This window comes from Somniosus microcephalus, chromosome 8 (assembly GCF_052327205.1).
Source record: "Somniosus microcephalus isolate GS21.2 chromosome 8, FLI_Smic_1.0, whole genome shotgun sequence".
NCBI lineage: Eukaryota > Metazoa > Chordata > Chondrichthyes > Squaliformes > Somniosidae > Somniosus > Somniosus microcephalus.
In genome coordinates this window covers 239,758,835-239,777,210 of record NC_140994.1, presented here as the reverse complement: position 1 = coordinate 239,777,210, position 18,376 = coordinate 239,758,835, and the positions used below count along the sequence as shown (strand labels likewise).

General features: G+C 42.9%; 1 protein-coding gene across 2 annotated transcripts in view; it reads left to right on the top strand.

The window, feature by feature from the left end:
• The window catches only part of rad50 (RAD50 homolog, double strand break repair protein), a 201,992-nt gene that overhangs the window by 118,764 nt on the left and 64,852 nt on the right, over window positions 1–18,376 (top strand). For both annotated transcript variants that reach the window (XM_085995845.1, XM_085995844.1), the window contains 4 exons: window positions 8,269–8,444; window positions 11,256–11,493; window positions 12,127–12,316; window positions 16,345–16,471. In XM_085995845.1, the coding sequence (XP_085851971.1) occupies window positions 8,269–8,444; window positions 11,256–11,493; window positions 12,127–12,316; window positions 16,345–16,471 (731 nt within the window). The remainder of the gene's footprint in view (window positions 1–8,268; window positions 8,445–11,255; window positions 11,494–12,126; window positions 12,317–16,344; window positions 16,472–18,376) is intronic.

Sequence of the window (18,376 nt, the reverse complement as noted above, 5' to 3'; positions counted from 1 at the left end):
CTAAGATCCCCCATCCCCGGAACCATTCTGGTCAATCTCCTCTGCACCCTCTCAAGGGCCTTCACATCCTTCCTAAAGTGTGGTGACCAGAACTGGACGCAATACTCCAGTTGTAGCCTAACCAGTGCTTTATAAAGATTCAGCATAACTTCTCTACTTTTGTACTCAATACCTCTATTTATGAAGCCCAAGATCCCATATGCTTTGTTAACCACTTTCTCAATATGTCCTGCCACCTTCAGGGACCTATGCACTGTAACTCCCAGGTCCCTCTGTCCCTGCACACTCTTTAAAACTGTGCCATTAAGTGTATATTGCCTCTCCCTGTTCCTTCTGCCAAAATGCATCACCTCACACTTCTCTGTATTAAATTCTGTCTGCCCATTCTGCTAGCCTTTCTATGTCCTGTTGCAGTCAACTGATACCATCCTCACTGTTTGCCACACCCCAAAGTTTGGTGTCATCGGCAAATTTAGAAATTCTACTCTGTATTCCAATATCCAGGTCATATGTGGCCCCAGCACTGACCCTTGGGGAACACCACTGTCTACCATCCTCCAGTCTGAAAAACAGCCATTTACCACAACTCGCTGTTTTCTGTCCTTAAGCCAATTCCTTATCCAAGCTGCCACTGGCCACCTATTCCATGAGCCTCAATTTTGTTAACCAGCCTTTTATGTGGTACTTTGTCAAACGCCTTCCAAAAATCCATGTAAACAACATCCATTGCATTCCCTTCATCAATCTTCTCTGTTACTTCATCAAAAAATTCAATTAGATTAGTCAAACACGATCTGCCTTTTACAAACCCGTGTTGGTTCTCCTTAATTAGTTTAAATCTCTCCAAATGCCCATTTAATTTTTTCCTTGATTATTGTTTCTAAAACTTTACACACCACTGATGTTAAACTGTAGTTTACCAGGATTGTCCTTACACCCTTTCTTGAACAATGGTGTCACACTTGCCACTTACAGACACCAAGCACCCATGGCTTCTGCTGAAGAGGCTCCCGCCAATAACCCAGTTGCCGCTGTAACTGCAAACTGTCAGTGGGACAAACCTTTTGAGTCGTTCCTGTTGTTAACTGGCGGCCGAAGAGGCTCCGTTTGGGGGCGCGAGTTGCTGCGAGACGCTGGCTTGTCCTGTGTACCCTCCGATTTTACCTCCAATTGCAGTGGGACCCACTTTTACTTGTACCCTTTTCTCTTCTGTGCTCTGTCATGTGACTTCCTCGTAATTACACTTGAGTGTAAACACCTCGAATTGTCTACAAATCTCATCCTTAACTTAGAATCATAGAATTTTACTGTACAGAAGGAGGCCAATGGCATTCAATAACCAATAATGTTCACTCAATAAAGTAACTGATCTTTTACTATTTCTTGACTCTACCCAAACAGGCTGTCCAAATATTATCATAGAAAGTTACAGCACGGAAGGAGGCCATTTCGGCCCATCGTGTCCGCGCCGGCCAACAAAGAGCTATCCAGCCTAATCCCACTTCCCAGCTCTTTGTCTGTAGCCCTGCAGGTTAGAGCACCCCAGGTGCACATCCAAGTACTTTTTAAATGTGGTTAGGGTTTCTGCCTCTATCACCCTTTCAGGCAGTGAGTTCCAGACCCCCACAACCCTCTGGGTGAAGAAATTTCCCCTCAAATCCCCTCTAAACCTTCCACCAATTACTTTAAATCTGTGCCTCCTGGTTTTTGACCCCTCTGCTAAGGGAAATAGGTCCTTTCTATCCACTTTATCTAGGCCCCTAAATTTTATACACCTCTAAGGTCTCCCCTCAGCCTCCTCTGTTCCAAGGAAAACAAACCCAGCCTATCCAGTCTTTCCTCATAGCTAAGATTCTCTACTCCCAGCAACATCCTTGTAAATCTCCTCTGTACCCTCTCTAGTGCAATCACATCTTTCCTGTAATGTGGTGACCAGAACTGCACGCAGTACTCTAGCTGAGGCCTAACTAGTGTTTTATACAGTTGAAGCATAACCGCCCTGCTCTTGTATTCTATGCCACGGCTAATAAAGGCAAGCATTCCGTATGTCTTCTTAACCACCTTATCTACCTGGCCTGCTACCTTCAGGGATCTGTAGACATGCACCCCAAGGTCCCTTTGTTGCTCTACACTTCTCAGTGTCCTACCATTTAATGTGTATTCCCTTTATTTATGTGTTAGCCCTCCCCAAACACATTACCTCACACTTCTCCGGATTGAATTCCATTTGCCACTGTTCTGCCCACCTGACCAATTTATTGATATCTTCCTGCAGTCTACAGCTTCCTTCTTCAGTATCAACCACACAGCCGATTTTAGTATCATCTGCAAACTTCTTAATCATACCCCCTATATTCAAGTCTAGATCATTGATATATACCTCAAAAAGCAAGGGATCTAGTACTGAGCCCTGCGGAACCCCACTGGAAACAGCCTTCCAGTCACAAAAACACCCATCAACTATTACCCTCTGCTTCCTGTCTCCGAGCCAGTTTTGAATCCAACTTGACACTTTGCCCTGGATCCCATGGGCTTTTAACTTCGTGACCAGTCTGCCATGTGGAACCTTATCAAAAGCCTTGCTAAAGTCCATATACACTACATCAAACTCACTACCCTCATCTACCCTCCTTGTTACCTCCTCAAAAAATTCAATCAAGTTTGTCAGACATGACCTTCCCTTAACAAATCCATGCTGACTATTCTTGATTAATCCGTGTCTTTCTAAATGAAGATTTATCCTGTCCTTCAGAATTATTTCCAATAATTTTCCCACCACCGAGATTAGGCTGACTGGCCTGTACTTACTCGGTCTATCCTTTTCTCCTTTTTTATATAAGGGTACCACATTAGCAAGTCCTCCAGCACCACACCTGAAGCCAGAGAGGATTGGAAAATGATGGTCAGGGCCTCTGCTATTTCCTCTTTTGCTTCGGACCTGGGGATTTATCCACTTTTAAAGCTGCTAAACCCCTTAATACTTCCTCTCTCGCTATAGATTTGTTAGTCCCACCTTTTTTCTTTAAGGGCACATATTTGGTCTGAACCCTCCAGATCTCCTCCTTGAATGCCTCCCACTGCTCTGACACTGATTTACCTTCAAGTAGCTGTTTCCAGTCCGCTATGGCTAAATCCCCTCTGAGCTTAGCAAAATTACTTTTCCCCAATTTAGAATTTTTATTCCTGGCCTATCCTTGTCCTTTTCCATAATTACCTTAAATCTAACTGAATTATGGTCACTAGCACCAAAATGACCCTCCACTGAAACGCCTTCTACCTGCCCAGCTTCATTCCCTAAAACTAAGTCCAGAACCGCCTCCTCCCTTGTTGGGCTTGCTACATACTGGCTAAAAAAGTTCTCCTGGATGCATTTTAGGAATTCCGCACCCTCTGTACCCTTCACACTCATTTTATCCCAGTTAATATTGGGGTAGTTGAAATCCCCTACTATTATTGCCCTATAGTTTTGCACTTCTCAGAAATTTGTCTACATCTTTGCTCTTCTATCTCCCTCTCACTGTTTGGGGTCTATAGTGCACTCCCAGCAGTGTGATCGCCCCTTTTTTGTTTTTCAATTCGACCCACATGGCCTCGTTTGATGATCCCTCCAACATATCATCCCTCCTCACAGCTGTAATAGTTTCTTTAATCAATACCGCGACCCCCCTCCCTTTTTACCTCCCTCTCTATCCCATCTGAAAATCCTGTAACCAGGAATGTTGAGCTGCCATACCTGCCCCTCTTTCAGCCACACCTCTGTAATAGCTATAATATCATAGTCCCAAGTATCTACCTGTGCCCTCAGCTCATCTGCCTTGTTCGCTATACTCCTTGCACTGAAGTATATACCATTTAGTACAGGCAAACCTCCTTGCTGACTACTATCTCGCCCTTGATTCCTCTGTCCTTCCAATTTACGTTCTACGTTTTTGTTTTCCAATTCCAGTTTTTCTTCCCTCCCTACTGACTCTATTCTTAGGTTCCCATCCCCCTGCCAAGCTAGTTTAAACCCTCCCCAAGCGCATTAGCAAACACCCCAGCGATGATTTTGGTCCCAGTCCTGTTGCGGTGTAACCCGTCCGGCTTGTACAGGTCCCACCTCCCCCAGAAACGGTCCCAATGCCTCAGGAATCTAAATCCCTCCCTCCTGCACCATCTCTCCAGCCACACATTCATCTGCTCTATCCTCCTATTTCTGGACTCACTAGCACGTGGAACCGGGAGTAATCCGGAGATTACTACCTTTTGAGGTCCTGTTTTTTAATCTGAATCCTAGCTCCCTAAACTCTGCCTGCAGGACCTCATCCCTCTTTCTACCTATATCATTGGTACCGATATGGACCACGACATCTGGCTGTTCACCCTCTTTTCCCCCCTTCCCCCCCAGAATGCTCTGCAGCCATTCGGTGACATCCTTGACCCTGGCACCAGGGAAGCAACACACCATCCTGGAGTCACGTCTGCGGCCTTGATTAGAATAAATCAGTTAAATAGTTTTCATTTGTATGGCTATAATTGTGTCTTTAATTAATAAGGCCACCATTCGTCCTTTTTATTTCCCTTCTCTATTTCTTCTGAAAATTTTATAGCCAGGAATATTAGTTTGCATTCTCACCCTTAGAGAAACTTTGCTTCCACCAAAGTTACATTATGTCTCTTTATTCTAATCAAGGCCTGTAATTTCCCAACTTTATTTCTAATACTTTGCTTGTTTGAAACTCTGACACATTTGTTATCCTCCAAATACTTTTTCATTTTTTTAATATTCTTTTCTTCACTATCTTACTCCTTAATATCTCTCCTATCTGCTCTGAGGCGTATCTCTATACAGCGCACCCCCTTCCCTGAGCTTGCTAGTTTGGATTGTTTCGTCCTTTCACTGCCCTTATTCTTAGACCCTCACACACATGCTTTAACATTTGCCTGAGACTTCAGCCTTTTAAATGCCCCCTTCACTGCTCTATTTACTGCCTCTGCAAGGATGTTGCTACCTTGCAGTTTAGTTCAGATGAAGTCAGTTCTGTCTGTAGAGCTTCCTGCTGCCCCAGAACTCATCCCAATGCTCCAAATCTGAAACCCTCCTTTCTATCCCACCAGCCAAGCAACACGTTATTGTGCCTAATCTGCTTCTCCTAACTGGCCTTGTACAGGAAACTTTGTGCTATCCGGCACCCACGGGACCGAGCTGCTGCCATTGCCTCAAAACTTCCGGATAGACCAGCGTCAATGTTATCAGATACGGAGCTTTTCATCTCCGTATCTGACAACAAAGACTGTTGCTTAGCAACAGCTTGTCAACACTTGGCCCATACCTTGGAAGCGTCTCTGAAGCTGTTGCTAAGCTACAAAGACGCTTTCCAGAGCCCGGCTGTTTTATAAAAAAAAAAAAAAAAAATGCTAGGGGATGCTAGGGGAAGGAAAAAAAACTACCAAAAACGGCTGCTGATTTCTGCCGTTAGCTCAAAGTTGCCGGACATTCAACCTCCGGATAGCACAAAGTTTCCTGTATGTGGCACAAGGAGTAATCCTGAAATTATTACTCTGCAGGTCCTGCTTTTTTAATCTAATACTTAACTCCTCAAATTCCATCTTTTTTTTCCCCAATGTAAGTGATTTCCACATGAACTATGACTTAAGGCTTTTCTAGAATATTCTTCCCCCCCCCCCCCCCCCCCACTCTGTTATACTTATTATCTGACACCTAGGAGGTGACGGGACCATTTAGGACTTCTAGTTGTGGGTCTAGAAAAGACTTGTCTATCCCTTGCTTTTTCTTTATGTTTTCACTTCTTTCCCCCAGGCCATGGTGCCCTTATAGTCCACCCGATCTGTGTCATGGGTAACCTGCATTGTATATCTAGCGGGTAACTCCAGATCCCGAGGAGCTTCCTGCATCATCTCCAGAAGTTGGCACACAACACTGGTTCCCACTGCTGTGCATAATAAATGGACTCGGACATTAGTTTCAAACCAACTACAGTTCAGTGGCAAACTTTCTCAACCGCCTTCTCCCTTTGCTTTGCTTTCTCAACTTAAATTCACTCACAACACAAGCGGCTTAAACAAATAACCAATACAAACACTTTTAATGCCACCAGTGAAAAATCACCCTGCACCACTTGTATTTTCATGCCTAATTAATAGCTAGCTGTCAATCAAATCAGACCAGTCAGTACTTACAAAAAACTACCTGGCCAACTAGTGGGGAAAAATATAATTTATTACTTACCCATTCACTCTTATTTCAGGCCAAGTTCCCTTGACTCATTCAGCAACCTTCTCACCCTAATGCCCTCTTAGAACTTGATTCAAAGCCAGATCTCCAATGTGCATAAGAAATAAGAGCAGGAGTCGGCCACACAGCCCCTCGAGCCTGCTCCGCCATTCAATAAGGTCATGGCTGATCATCGACCTCAACTCCACTTTCCCGCCCGATCTCAATATCCCTTGATTTCAAAAATCTATCTATCTCAGCCTTGAATGTACTCAAAGACTCGGCATTCACAGCCCTCTGGGGCAGAGAATTCCAAAGATTCACAACCCTCTGAGTGAAGAAATTCCTCCTCATCTCGATCTTAAATGGCCTACCCCTTATCCTGAGACTATGCCCCCTAGTTTTAGACACTCCAGCCAGGGGAAACAGCCTCTCAGCATCTACCCTGTCAATCCCCTTCAGAATCTTGTATGTTTCAATGAGATCACCTCTCTTTCTTCTAAACTCCAGAGAGTATAGGCCCATTCTACACAATCTCTCATCCCAGGAATCAATCTAGTGAACCTTCGCTGCACCGCCTCCAAAGCAAGTCTATCCTTCCTTAAATATGCAGACCAAAACTGTGCACAGTATTCCAGGTGTGGTCTCACCAAGGCCCTGTACAATTATAGCAAGACTTCCTTACTCTTATACTCCAACCCCCTTGCAATAAAGGCCAACATGCCATTTGCCTTCCTTATTGCTTGCTGTACCTGCATGCTAGCTTTCTGTGTTTCTTGCAGAAGGACACCCAAATCTCTCTGAACACCAACATTTGAAAGTTTCTCACTATTTAAAAAATATTCTGTTTTTCTATTCTTCCTACCAAAGTGAATAACCTCACATTTCCCTACATTATACTCCATCTGCCACCTTACTGCTCACTCACTTAGTCTATCTATATCCCTTTGCAGACTCTGTGTTCTCCTCCCAGCTTACTGTCCCACCTTGCTTTGTATCGTCAGCAAACTTGGAGACATTACACTCGTTCCCTTCATCTAGGTCATTAATATAGATTGTAAATAACTGAGGCCCAAGCATTGATCCTTGCGGCACACCACTAGTTACAGCCTGCCAACCTGAAAAAGATCCGTTTATCCCTACTCTATTTTCTGTCCTTTAACCAATCCTCTATCCATGCTACTATATTACCCCTAACCCCATGAGCCCTAATCTTGTGTAATAACCTTTTATGTGGCACCTTATCGAATGTCTTTTGGAAATCTAAATATACTACATCCACTGGTTCCCCATTTATCTACCCTGCTAGTTACATTCTCAAAAAACTCTAATAAATTTGTCAAACACGATTTCCCTTTCATAAAACCATGTTGACTCTGCCTAATCATGTTATGATTTTTTAAGTGCCCTGATACCATTTCCAGCATTTTTCCGATGACTGATGTCAGGCTAACTGGCCTGTAGTTCCCTGTTTTTTCTCTCCCTCCTTTCTTGAATAGTGGTGTTACATTTGCGACCTTCCAATCCAGTGGGACCATTCTAGAATCTAGGGAATTTTGGAAGATCAAAACAAATGCATCCACTATCTTTTAGAACTAGAATGTAGGCCGTCAGTTCCAGGGGAATTGTCGGCTTTTAGCCCCATTAGTTTCTCTAGTACTTTTTCTCTACTTATATTAATTACATTAAGTTCCTCATCCTCATTAGACCCTTGGTTCCCCACCATTTTTGATATGCTTTTTGTGTCTTCTACTGTGAAGACAGACACAAAATATTTGTTTAACGTTTCTGCCATTTCCTTATTCCGCATAATAATTTCTCTTGTCGCAGCCTCTAAGGGACCGACGTTTACTTTTGCTACTCTCTTCCTTTTTACATACTTGTAGAAGCTCTTACAATCTGCTTTTATATTTCTTGCTTGTTTTCTCTCTCATTCTATTTTTTCTGTTTTTATCCATTTTTTTTCCCAATCAAGGGAAGCTGTTCAGTCCACTGTGCCACACATCGAGCCTGTAGGTATATTTGATATTAAATGATTTTTCTGAAACTTTCAGCAAGGAGTTGGCTTCAGCAGACCAGAACAAAAATCACACAAGTGCTGGATTGAGAACAAAAGAACAACAACTCTCCACCTACGAAGACAAGCTCTTCGATGTATGTGGAGGCGAGGATTTTGAAAGCGGCCTGTATAAACTTCAGGATGATATCGCAAAGATATCAAAGCAAAGAGGTGAGATTGATTTCAACAAGATAGAAACTGTTTTTCTTGCCATCCATGACCTTGTTGTACATGACTGTATTGACTTCCTGGATCGGACTGAAATTTGTTTCATCGTTGGTGTAACCATGCCTCTTGTTGAAGCCTCCCCACTTGGTTATACTTTCCACCATCTGCTTTGCCCAAACCACCATGATGGTGGCGTGGCCCTTCTCACCAAGTTGCACCTTGGTTTCTACCCTACTTCTCTAGCACCTTCTCCTTCAAGCACCTTGCCCTGTTCCATTCCTCTTCCTCTGCTTTAAAATCTTCATTAACCTCCCTTTCCATATCCACCCCAAGGTTCTTGCTAAGATATCCTTCTTCCTTTCCTCCCTTGGCCTCTGCAGTGAATGACTCTCCTAACCATAATTGTGGCCACCCCTCGGCCTCACCATCTTTCGTAGCCTCTTTGCTCCCATGGTTTCAATCACTGGCAGTGTCATCTCCGACCACCTCCTTGTATCTCTCATGACCCACATATCCCCTTTCACCCCGCTTCCTTCTGCATCTGCCCCTTGTTTAATAATACTTGCCAAGTTACTTACAGCTACATTTTTGAACTTCAAACTTCTTAGTCTTCAATTCTCCATTTGCCGCAATGCCTCTTCAACCACTCCCTCACCACCACCTTTGCCCTTGTTCCCAACCTTCACTATCGTCCATCTCAGATGTTCCTCCGGTATGTCACATTGTCAATCCCTCCAGTCCAAGAGATACCGACTTGAGCATATTTGGTGCACAACTGGCATAGCAACTCATTACCAGATCTGGATAGACCATATCAAACCCTACCAAGTTTTACTCCCCTCTGTCAAAACTGCCTACAACTCTAGATCATCCAGGAGATTACCCCCTTCCTCAAACTCATTTCCACTAAACTCCTGACTCAACTTCCCTTCCTAGGACTCCATGCTAGCTGATGGTATAAATGGTTCCCTCTGTTCAGACACTGTCCCCCTCTCCTTGAAAACTGCCGTCCTATAGTGGAGAACCAAGGCTCTAGTGAAAATGAGGAACTGAAAGAAATTAGTATTGGTAAAGAAATAGTACTGGAAAAATTAATGGGACTGAAAGCCGATAAATCTCCTGGACCTGATGGTCTACATCCTAGGGTTTTAAGAGAGGTGGCTATAGAGATGTGGATGCATTGGTTGTCATCTTCCAAAATTCCATAGATTCTGGAATGGTTCCCACGGATTGGAAGGTAGCAAATGTAACCCCACTATTTAAGAAAGGAGGGAGAGAGAAAACATGGAACTATAGACCAGTTAGCTTGACATCAGTAGTAGTAGGGAAAATGCTAGAATCTATTATTAAGGACGTGGTAACAGGGCACTTAAAAATAATAATAGGATTGGGCAGAGTCAACACAGATTTATGAAAGGGAAATCGTGTTTGACAAATCTGTTTGTTTTTTGAGGTTGTAACTAGCAGGATAGATGAGGGGGAACCAGTGGATGTGGTGTATTTGGATTTTCAGAAGGCATTCGGTAAGATGCCACACAAGTGGTTATTAAACAAAATTAGGGCTCATGGGATTGGGGGTAATATACTAGCATGGATGAAGGACTGGTTAATGGTCAGAAAACAGAGAATAGGAATAAACAGGTCATTTTCGGGTTGGCAGGCTGTAACTAGTGGGGTACCATAAGGATCAGTGCTTGGGCCTCAGCTATTTACAATCTATATCAATGATTTGGATGAGGGGACCAAATGTAATATATCCAAGTTTGCTGATGATACAAAGCTAGGTGGGAATGTAAGTTGTGAGGAGGGTGCAAAGAGGCTGCAAGGGGGTATAGACAGGCTAAGTAAGTGGGCAAGAACATGGCAAATGGAATATAATGGGGTGAAATGTGAAATTATCCACTTTGGTAGGAAAACAGAAAAGCAGAGTATTTTTTAAATGGTGAGAGATTGGGAAATGTTGGTGTTCAGAGGGACCTGGGTGTCCTTGTACACAAATTGCTGAAAGTTGACATGCAGGTACAGCAAGCAATTAGGAAAGCAAATGGTATGTTAGCCTTTATTACAAACAGATTTGAGTATGAGTAAAGGCATCTTACTGCAATTATATAGGGCCCTGGTGAGACCACACCTGGAGTATTGTGTACAGTTTTGGTCTCCTTACCTAAGGAAGAATATACTTGCCATAGAGGGAGTGCAACGAAGGTTCACCAGACTGGTTCCTGGGATGGGGGGATTGTCCTATGAGGAGAGACTGAGTAGACTAGGCCTATATTCTCTAGAGTTTAGAAGAGTGAGAGGTGATCTCATTGAAACATATAAAAATCTTACATGGCTTGGCAGGGTAGATGCAGGGAGGATCTGGTTCCTCACCGCCTCAAATTTAGAAGTGTCATCCTTGTGTTTAAATCGCTCCAAGGTTTTGCCCCTCCCTATCTGTGTAGCACTACATATTTTACGCATTGTATATTTGATACCTGTTTGGCCATACTTAGTTGAGAAAATCTTGCATACCTTCCTTGGATGAGATGACCCAAAACCTCCTCTCTAGGCTTTACCACTCCCTCTCTATTGCATTATGTAGTGTAACATTTGTAACACATCAGTTAGATCACCCCCCAACCTTCTATACTCGAGGGAATACAAGCCAGGTTTATGCAGCCTGGCCTCATAAGTTAACCCTTTAAGCCCTAGTATCATTTTGGTATAGACGCATGTTGGACCATATCTTTCCAAAGCAAATCTTTTTTTTGTTTTTGAAAACTAATAACTGTTTTTGTTCCATTGTCTGTCTATCCTTTTATATTTTTGTAGCTATGCTTTCTGGAGCGACAGCCGTATACAGTCAGTTTATTGGCCAGCTAACTGAGGAGAACGAGCCCTGCTGTCCCGTCTGTCAGCGTGTTTTCCCCTCGGAGGCCGAGTTGCAGGACATTATTGATGATCTGCAGTCGAAACTACGGCTTGTACCGGATAAACTGAAATCAGCCGAGTCCGACCTGAAGAAGAAAGAGAAACGACGTGATGAGATGATGGGACTGAAACCGATCAGGTATAAAATATACCCGAGCTGCCGGTTCTGTGTCTCTCTTTCCGTTTCACTTTCCCTGTTTATTAATGCATGAGAGATGCGGACAGGTTGAGGGAGGGAATTCCAGAGCTTCGGACCTTGGCAGCTGAAGGAAATAGGCTTCTCTGTATCTACTCCATCGAATCCTTGTATCGTTTTAAACACATCAACTTGATCACCCCTCAATCTTCTATACTCAAGTGAATACAAGCCAGGTTTATGCAGCCTGTCCTCATAAGTTAACCCTTTAAGTCCTAGTATCATTTTGCTATAGATGACTGTTAGACCATTGGATACTTGGGATTGTACTTGCATATCTATTCAAACACAGTAAAATGTATCCTAAATATGGCGAAGTAAATTTTACTTTTAGCAGGAATCAAGAGAATGCTACTGTATTACAAACTAGTCTGTAAAACTTAAGTGAAGCAGCCAAGATCTCAACTGTACACAACAAGCATCAAGACATTTATTACAGATGAAACAATTGTTAGAACCTTTTTTTGTTCACCGAGTATTTTGGATTTTAAGCTCGGCTTGTCGGGCTAAATTTTTTTGTCTGTGAAATATTTTTTCACTGTAGTGAAATAATCCTCCGGGTTTTTTGCTCTGCAGAGAAACAGTAATTGAACTTAAGGAAAAGGATTTGCCCGAGTTACGTAATAAACTGCAGAGCGTCAATCGAGATATTCAGCGCCTGAAAAGTGACGTGGAAGAACAGGAGACTCAGCTTGCTATCTTCCTATCTGAGGAAGGCACGGCGAAGTCATGTCTGCAAGATATATCGCTCATGGAGAGATACCAGGTAACGACAGGCAGACTTCTTTCTCAATTGTGCTGAAAATCTCTGGCTGGCTTCCAAGTGGGGTCTATGAGATGATTAGATTTCTAACTGTCAGCCGCAAGTGCAGAGCCTTAATAGTTCTGTATTCTTCAGTTTTCTTTGTTGACTTACCAGCATGTTACTTCTGTTGTATGGCATTGAGAAATTTCTGTAGTAATAGCACTGTATTTCTTTTTGTAGCTAGCACTGTCTTTTGAAAGTTTGGGACTGTGTTTGCAGGAAGGTCGCACGCGCGCACACTCTAATGCTCTTCTGCCCGGCCTCCCATCGTCAAAACTCTGCTGCCCGTATCATATCCCACACCAAGTCCCGCTTATCCATCATCCCTGTGCTTGCTCAACTACATTGGCTCCCAGTCCCCCAACGCCTCCAATTTAAGATTCTCATCTTGTGTTCAAATGCTTTTGTGGCCTCGCCACTCCCTATCTCGACAGCGTTCTCCAGCCCTATAACTCTCCATGAACTCTGTGTTCCTTCAACTCGAGATTCTTCTGCATCCCATAATTCCTTCACTCTACCATTGACAGCTGTGCCTTCAGACGTCTAGGTTCTAGGCCCTGGAATTCCCTCCCTAAACCTTTCTGCCTCTCCCTCTCCTCCCTTAATTTCCTCCTTAAAATCCACCTCGTTGACCAAGCATTTCGTCACTTCTGATTTGACCTTCTTTGGCCTGGTGTCGGTGTTTGTGTGATCATACTTCTGTGAAGCACCCTGGGGTGATTTTTCTATGTTAAAGAAGTTATATAAAGGCAAGTTGTAGCTTTGAAGCTGTTTCGCGACCTAATTTGGAAATTCAAATCACACCAATCTTCACACTCATAGTTTCTCATTGGAACTCCTCTTGAATTATTGCACTGTAATGACAACCAAGTGTCATTATTCTCTTTACAATGTGTGTTGTTTGTGAATGGTAGGGATAGGCTTCCATGCACAGTGCATAGTCCCTAGTTATTGTGGGGCGGTGCAGAGTTGGATGCCATGCACTTCCTCACTCTGAGGCTGTTCTTCGCCACGTCTTGCTGATGGTTATTGGCACAGCTTTTGGAGCAGGTCACCTGCCTGCCCCTTCAGCCGGTGTGTGGTATGTAACACTGGGAGAATCCCAGTGGGGAAGGAAGTAATAAGGGTGAAATTCCCCCCTTAAATAAATAAATATATTATATATATATATATATAAATAAATACATGTATATTTTATTTTATATATATATATATGTGTATTATATATTTTATGTATGTATTTTTTTTATTTATATATATGTTGCATATTTTTGTCATGATTGGACACTTTTCCACAGAAAGGACTGGGACAGGGCATATGTTTAAAGGTTGGGTTTTTAAAAGCACATTTTTTTTAAAAGGTGGTTAAGCGTTAATAGACTAGATAGTGAAGCTGTTTCCCCAAAGATTATCAGCAATCAATAAACACCATAAACTCATTGTTCTGGGAGAACCCTGGTCCTGGGTGCTTGGTGTGGGTTGTCTGGCACAGGCCCTTCCCTTGAGTTGTGAACACGAGATGTTTTTCTTTTTTTAAAAAAAAAAAGCAGGGCTAGAAATACTCACTGATCGGTTTTTCTTTAGGTGAAAGCTGAGAGGGTAGGTTTTCACCAGACTCAAATTTAGAATCCAGTAGGGCAGTTAGTGTTATTTTAAGTGAAACAAGATGACCCACCATTGTGGGAGAGTGTGGCGTGTTCATTCTTTTGTATTATTATGTGAAGACAAGTGCCGAATAAACAAAGTCCGTCTTATTTATAACCATGTTCACTTGCTGTGAAGTAAAACAGCTCAACAATTCTGATTTGGCCTCGTCTTACCAAGTATTTTCTCGGCTGGCCTTCAAAAAGATTGATAAGGTGCGTGTGTAAAGGATACACATATATATAGTTCAGACTATTATTGGACTCTTGCATTGTCCTTTCATGCAGTTCGATATTCAGCAGTATATGGGCACACTCCTAAAGCTAAGACGCACGGATGAGAGTGACCACCACCAGGATAGGCAAGAGAAAATCTACGGCAGGACCCAGGATTTGTAACGGGTTCATGCCAGGCATTGTGGCAATTCCATTAATGGGTTGTTGTGGGAAGAAACGAGTATTCTGCTGCTTTTCATTAGAAGAGGAATTTTGAGCCCATGATGTCCAACAACAATTAATTTCTTAATGATTGGTTAAAGAGGGAGGCTGTCTCTCAGTACCCGTTTAAAAAGTCAAAGTTTTGACAAGAAACAGGCTTAGCTTTAACATCTTTTTAATGCTTCCCCTCCGCTCCTCCCCATTTCTGTTTTTTTAATGTTTTATTTAAACTGAGCGCTGTTGATATCACCTGGTGAACTGGCTTTGTTGACTTACTGAGCATGACCATGTGAGGGAGCTAAATGGACACGTATCATTGAATTACCATGATCCGAGCCTCTTGCTTACTTACGGTATCTCCTTATAGCTTCACTACCTTGCACAGTCATGCTGAGAGACTCTTCCAACTTAGTTCACTTGATGTCGTCAGCACTCGCCATTTAAGCTAATATAATTTTTAAAGTGGCTAATCAAGATGTGACCAGTTTTGGAAGTTTACAGTGAGATGCTAACTTTGTCCTTGTGTGAGACATAAATACCGCATCAGTGTTGAGTTCTGAAGTGATCCTGAATCTAATTGTCTACATTATTAACCACTTAATTATCAGTTATATTGGCCTAATATTGTGGGGGGGAGCAAAACTAGGGGCCATAAATATAAGATTCATTAACCCTGAGTGCAACTACACATAATTAGTTTTCTCACTGTCGTCTTAGCTAATTTCCCCCAACTAGTTCCATATTGTTATGGCACTAAATCTAGAAAACGAAAATTAACAATTGAATTTTTATTTTTTAAACTGGTGGTGATTTTTAAATTTAGTAAAAGCAGGTTTGAAGAGGCTTTCTGGATGGCTCATTTGTTGTGTGGTACCAAGCAAAACAGTCCAGGGAGGTTCCAGGTTTAAACGCAAGTTTCAGCTGGGGCAGTGGTGGGATTCCTACAATTGGCTCCCGTATCTTCCTGCTAAGGAGGGCGACAATCGGCCAGGGTTTCCACCCCGCTCACTGTCCAGTGACCCTTGGTGGAAGAACGAACTTGTGAGTGAGGACACTTTAATGCCCCGCGTCAAATAACTCGCCATCTAGGCTCATGCGTGAAGAACGGGCACTTGTGGAAGCAAAGGGATTCCCAGTGCCCATGCAGCTATATCCCAGCACAAGTCATCATCACAGGAGGGGAGAAAGAGAAAATTGGAAAGAGGAAAAAAGGCACATCCAAAAACTCATGGGTCTAAAAGACAACTGCCTTATTACCCAAGCCTTTTAGTATATACATTTGATAAATGACTGATGCTAAACCCTTTATAAATCACTGGTTAAGCCTCAGCTGGAGTATTATGTCCAATTCTGGGCCCACACTTTAGAAAGGATGTCAAGGCCTTGGAGAGGGTGCAGAGGAAACTTACTAGAATGGTACCAGGAATGAGGGACTTCAATTATATATAGAGACTAGAGAAGCTGGGATTGTTCTCCTTGGAGCAGAGAAGGTTAAGGGTGGATTTAATAGAGGTGTTCACAATTATGAGGTTTTGATAAAGTAAATAAAAAGAAACTGTTTCCACTGGCAGGAAGGAGGGTCAATAACTAGAGGACACCGATTTAAGCTAATTGGCAAAAGAGCCAGAGGGAAGATGAAGTTTTTTTATGTAGCGATTTATGATCTGGAATGCCCTACCTGAAAGGGTGATGGAAAGCAGATTCAGTGGTAACTCTCAAAAGGAAATTGGATAAATACTTGAAGGGGAAAGAATTGCAGGGCAATGGGGTAGAGCGGGGAGTGGGACTAATTGGATAGCTCTACCAAAGAGCCGGCACAGACACGATGGGCCGAATGGCCTCCTCCTGTGATATGATTCTATTACAAATGTTTATGACTGCTGACTGGGCCCTTTGTCATTCAATCAGATGGAGTTGAGAGACGTTGAGCGCAAGATTGCACAGCAGGCTGCCAAGCTTCAGGGAGTAGATGTGAACCGAACAATGCAGCAGGTCAACCAGGAGAAGCAAGAAATGCAGCTTCAAGTGGAGACGGGTAAGAAGGAGTGAAGATAATTGTGGAGGCACAAATGCTTGGCTTTCCCTACATAGGGCCCGTACCAACCAGTCAGCTCTGGTTATTTACTGATGGTATGGAAACCCACCTCCATACTTGAGAGTCTCCAACCAAACTTACTGAGAAATCTACACGTTTTTTGTCTGCCTGAAATGGCGTGCACACGTTCTCCTTATAGGGGCACGCCCACTTACCCAAGTCTGAAGACGCTCCTTAAAACCTACCTCTTTGACCAAGCTTTTGGTCACCTGCCCTAATTTCTCCTTATGTGGCTCGGTGTCAAATTTTTTGTCTTAAAATACTCCTGTGCAGCACCTTGGGACGTTTTACTACCTTAAAGGTGCTATATAAATGCAAGTTGTTGTTGTTGTAACTGGGTTTGAGCACTTACTAAGCCGATACTGTACTAAGATTTCCCCAAGAACAGCTCAGTGAGTAGAGTCTCTCGGAATTTGAATTAAAGTGGCACCAATATAAAATGTGGGTCAACAATTTTCAATTGGAGTAAGGTAGCCAGTCCTGCACATTTGCTCCCTCCATGTGAGGCTTGTACAAAAGCGGAGCCCAGAGTGCCAGTGGTGAAACCCAAGAGCATCGGATAGACAGTCGCTGTCCTGAGAACGGAGTCAGTTTAATTCTGAAGATAAAAGGTGCTTTAAGTGCAGGCAACAGTCACCAAATCCTTTCTGACCTGAAAGTTAAGTTTTCTTCAATAACCGTAAACGGGACAGGTAACTAGGGTTTGTCAATCTCAGCGTCAGTTGATCTGGCGAGTTCTGTTGGACAGCGTTGGATGATAATTATATTTGGGCTTTATAAAGCTGGTTTAACATTGACTTTAGAGAGGTCTCGATGCATGGCTGTTGCACACCCAGAGATGACGGTAATGTGAACTTACTAAGAGCTGCTACTGGGAAACCCTTTTTATTTTGCACAAAGGCAGATCTAAAAGCAGCTCGACAGATTGAGCTAAAATTTGACCAGCGATAACGTTTTAACTCAAGTCTGTCATTTTTGTAACATACAACAAATTGCGAAGCACTCGATGTTAAAAAGCAGTCAAACAAAGACTGATGGATTTCAATCAGTTTTTTGTGAAAATATATCCAAGCATCAGCTGGTTCAGTTGGTAGCACTCGGGTCTTAGCACAGGGTTGCATTCAAGTCCCACTCGAGGAATTGAGCACGTGCTCTCTGCTGACACTCAGCGTCGTCTTTTGAACGAGACGTTAAACAGCAACCCCATCTGCATGGGGAGGTGGGTGGGGGCATAAGATATCGCATGACATTATTCGAAGAAAAGCAGGGCATTCTCCCAGTGCCTGGCCAACATTCCTCCCTTCATCAACGCCACCAAAACAAATTAATGAGTCATTTATCTAATTTTCTGTTTGTGCAAATTGCCTGTGTGTTCAGGAAACAACAGTGACCACACCATTTACTCTTTTCTGTGAAAAGCTTTGTGATGTCCAATAGATGTAAAATATGGTCTAGCAATGCAATTTATTGCTTTATTAGATGAAGAGTACATAAGAACATAAGAAGTAGGAGCAGGAGGAGGCCATTCGGCCCCTCGAGCCTGCTCTGCTATTCAATAAGATCATGGCTGATCTTCTACCTCAACTCCACTTACCCGCCCTATCCCCATATCCCTTGATTCCCTTCATATCCAAAAATCTATTACAAAAAGAAAATACTGCAGATGCTGGAAATCTGAAATATAAACAGAAAATGCTGGAGATACTCAGCCGGTCAGGCAGCATCTGTGAAGAGAGAAACAGAGTTAACGTTTCAGGTCGATGACCTTTCGTCAGAACTGGAAAAAAGCAGGAAATGGAACAGATTTTTAAGCAAGTGTAGGGGCTGGGAAAGTGGGATGGGGAT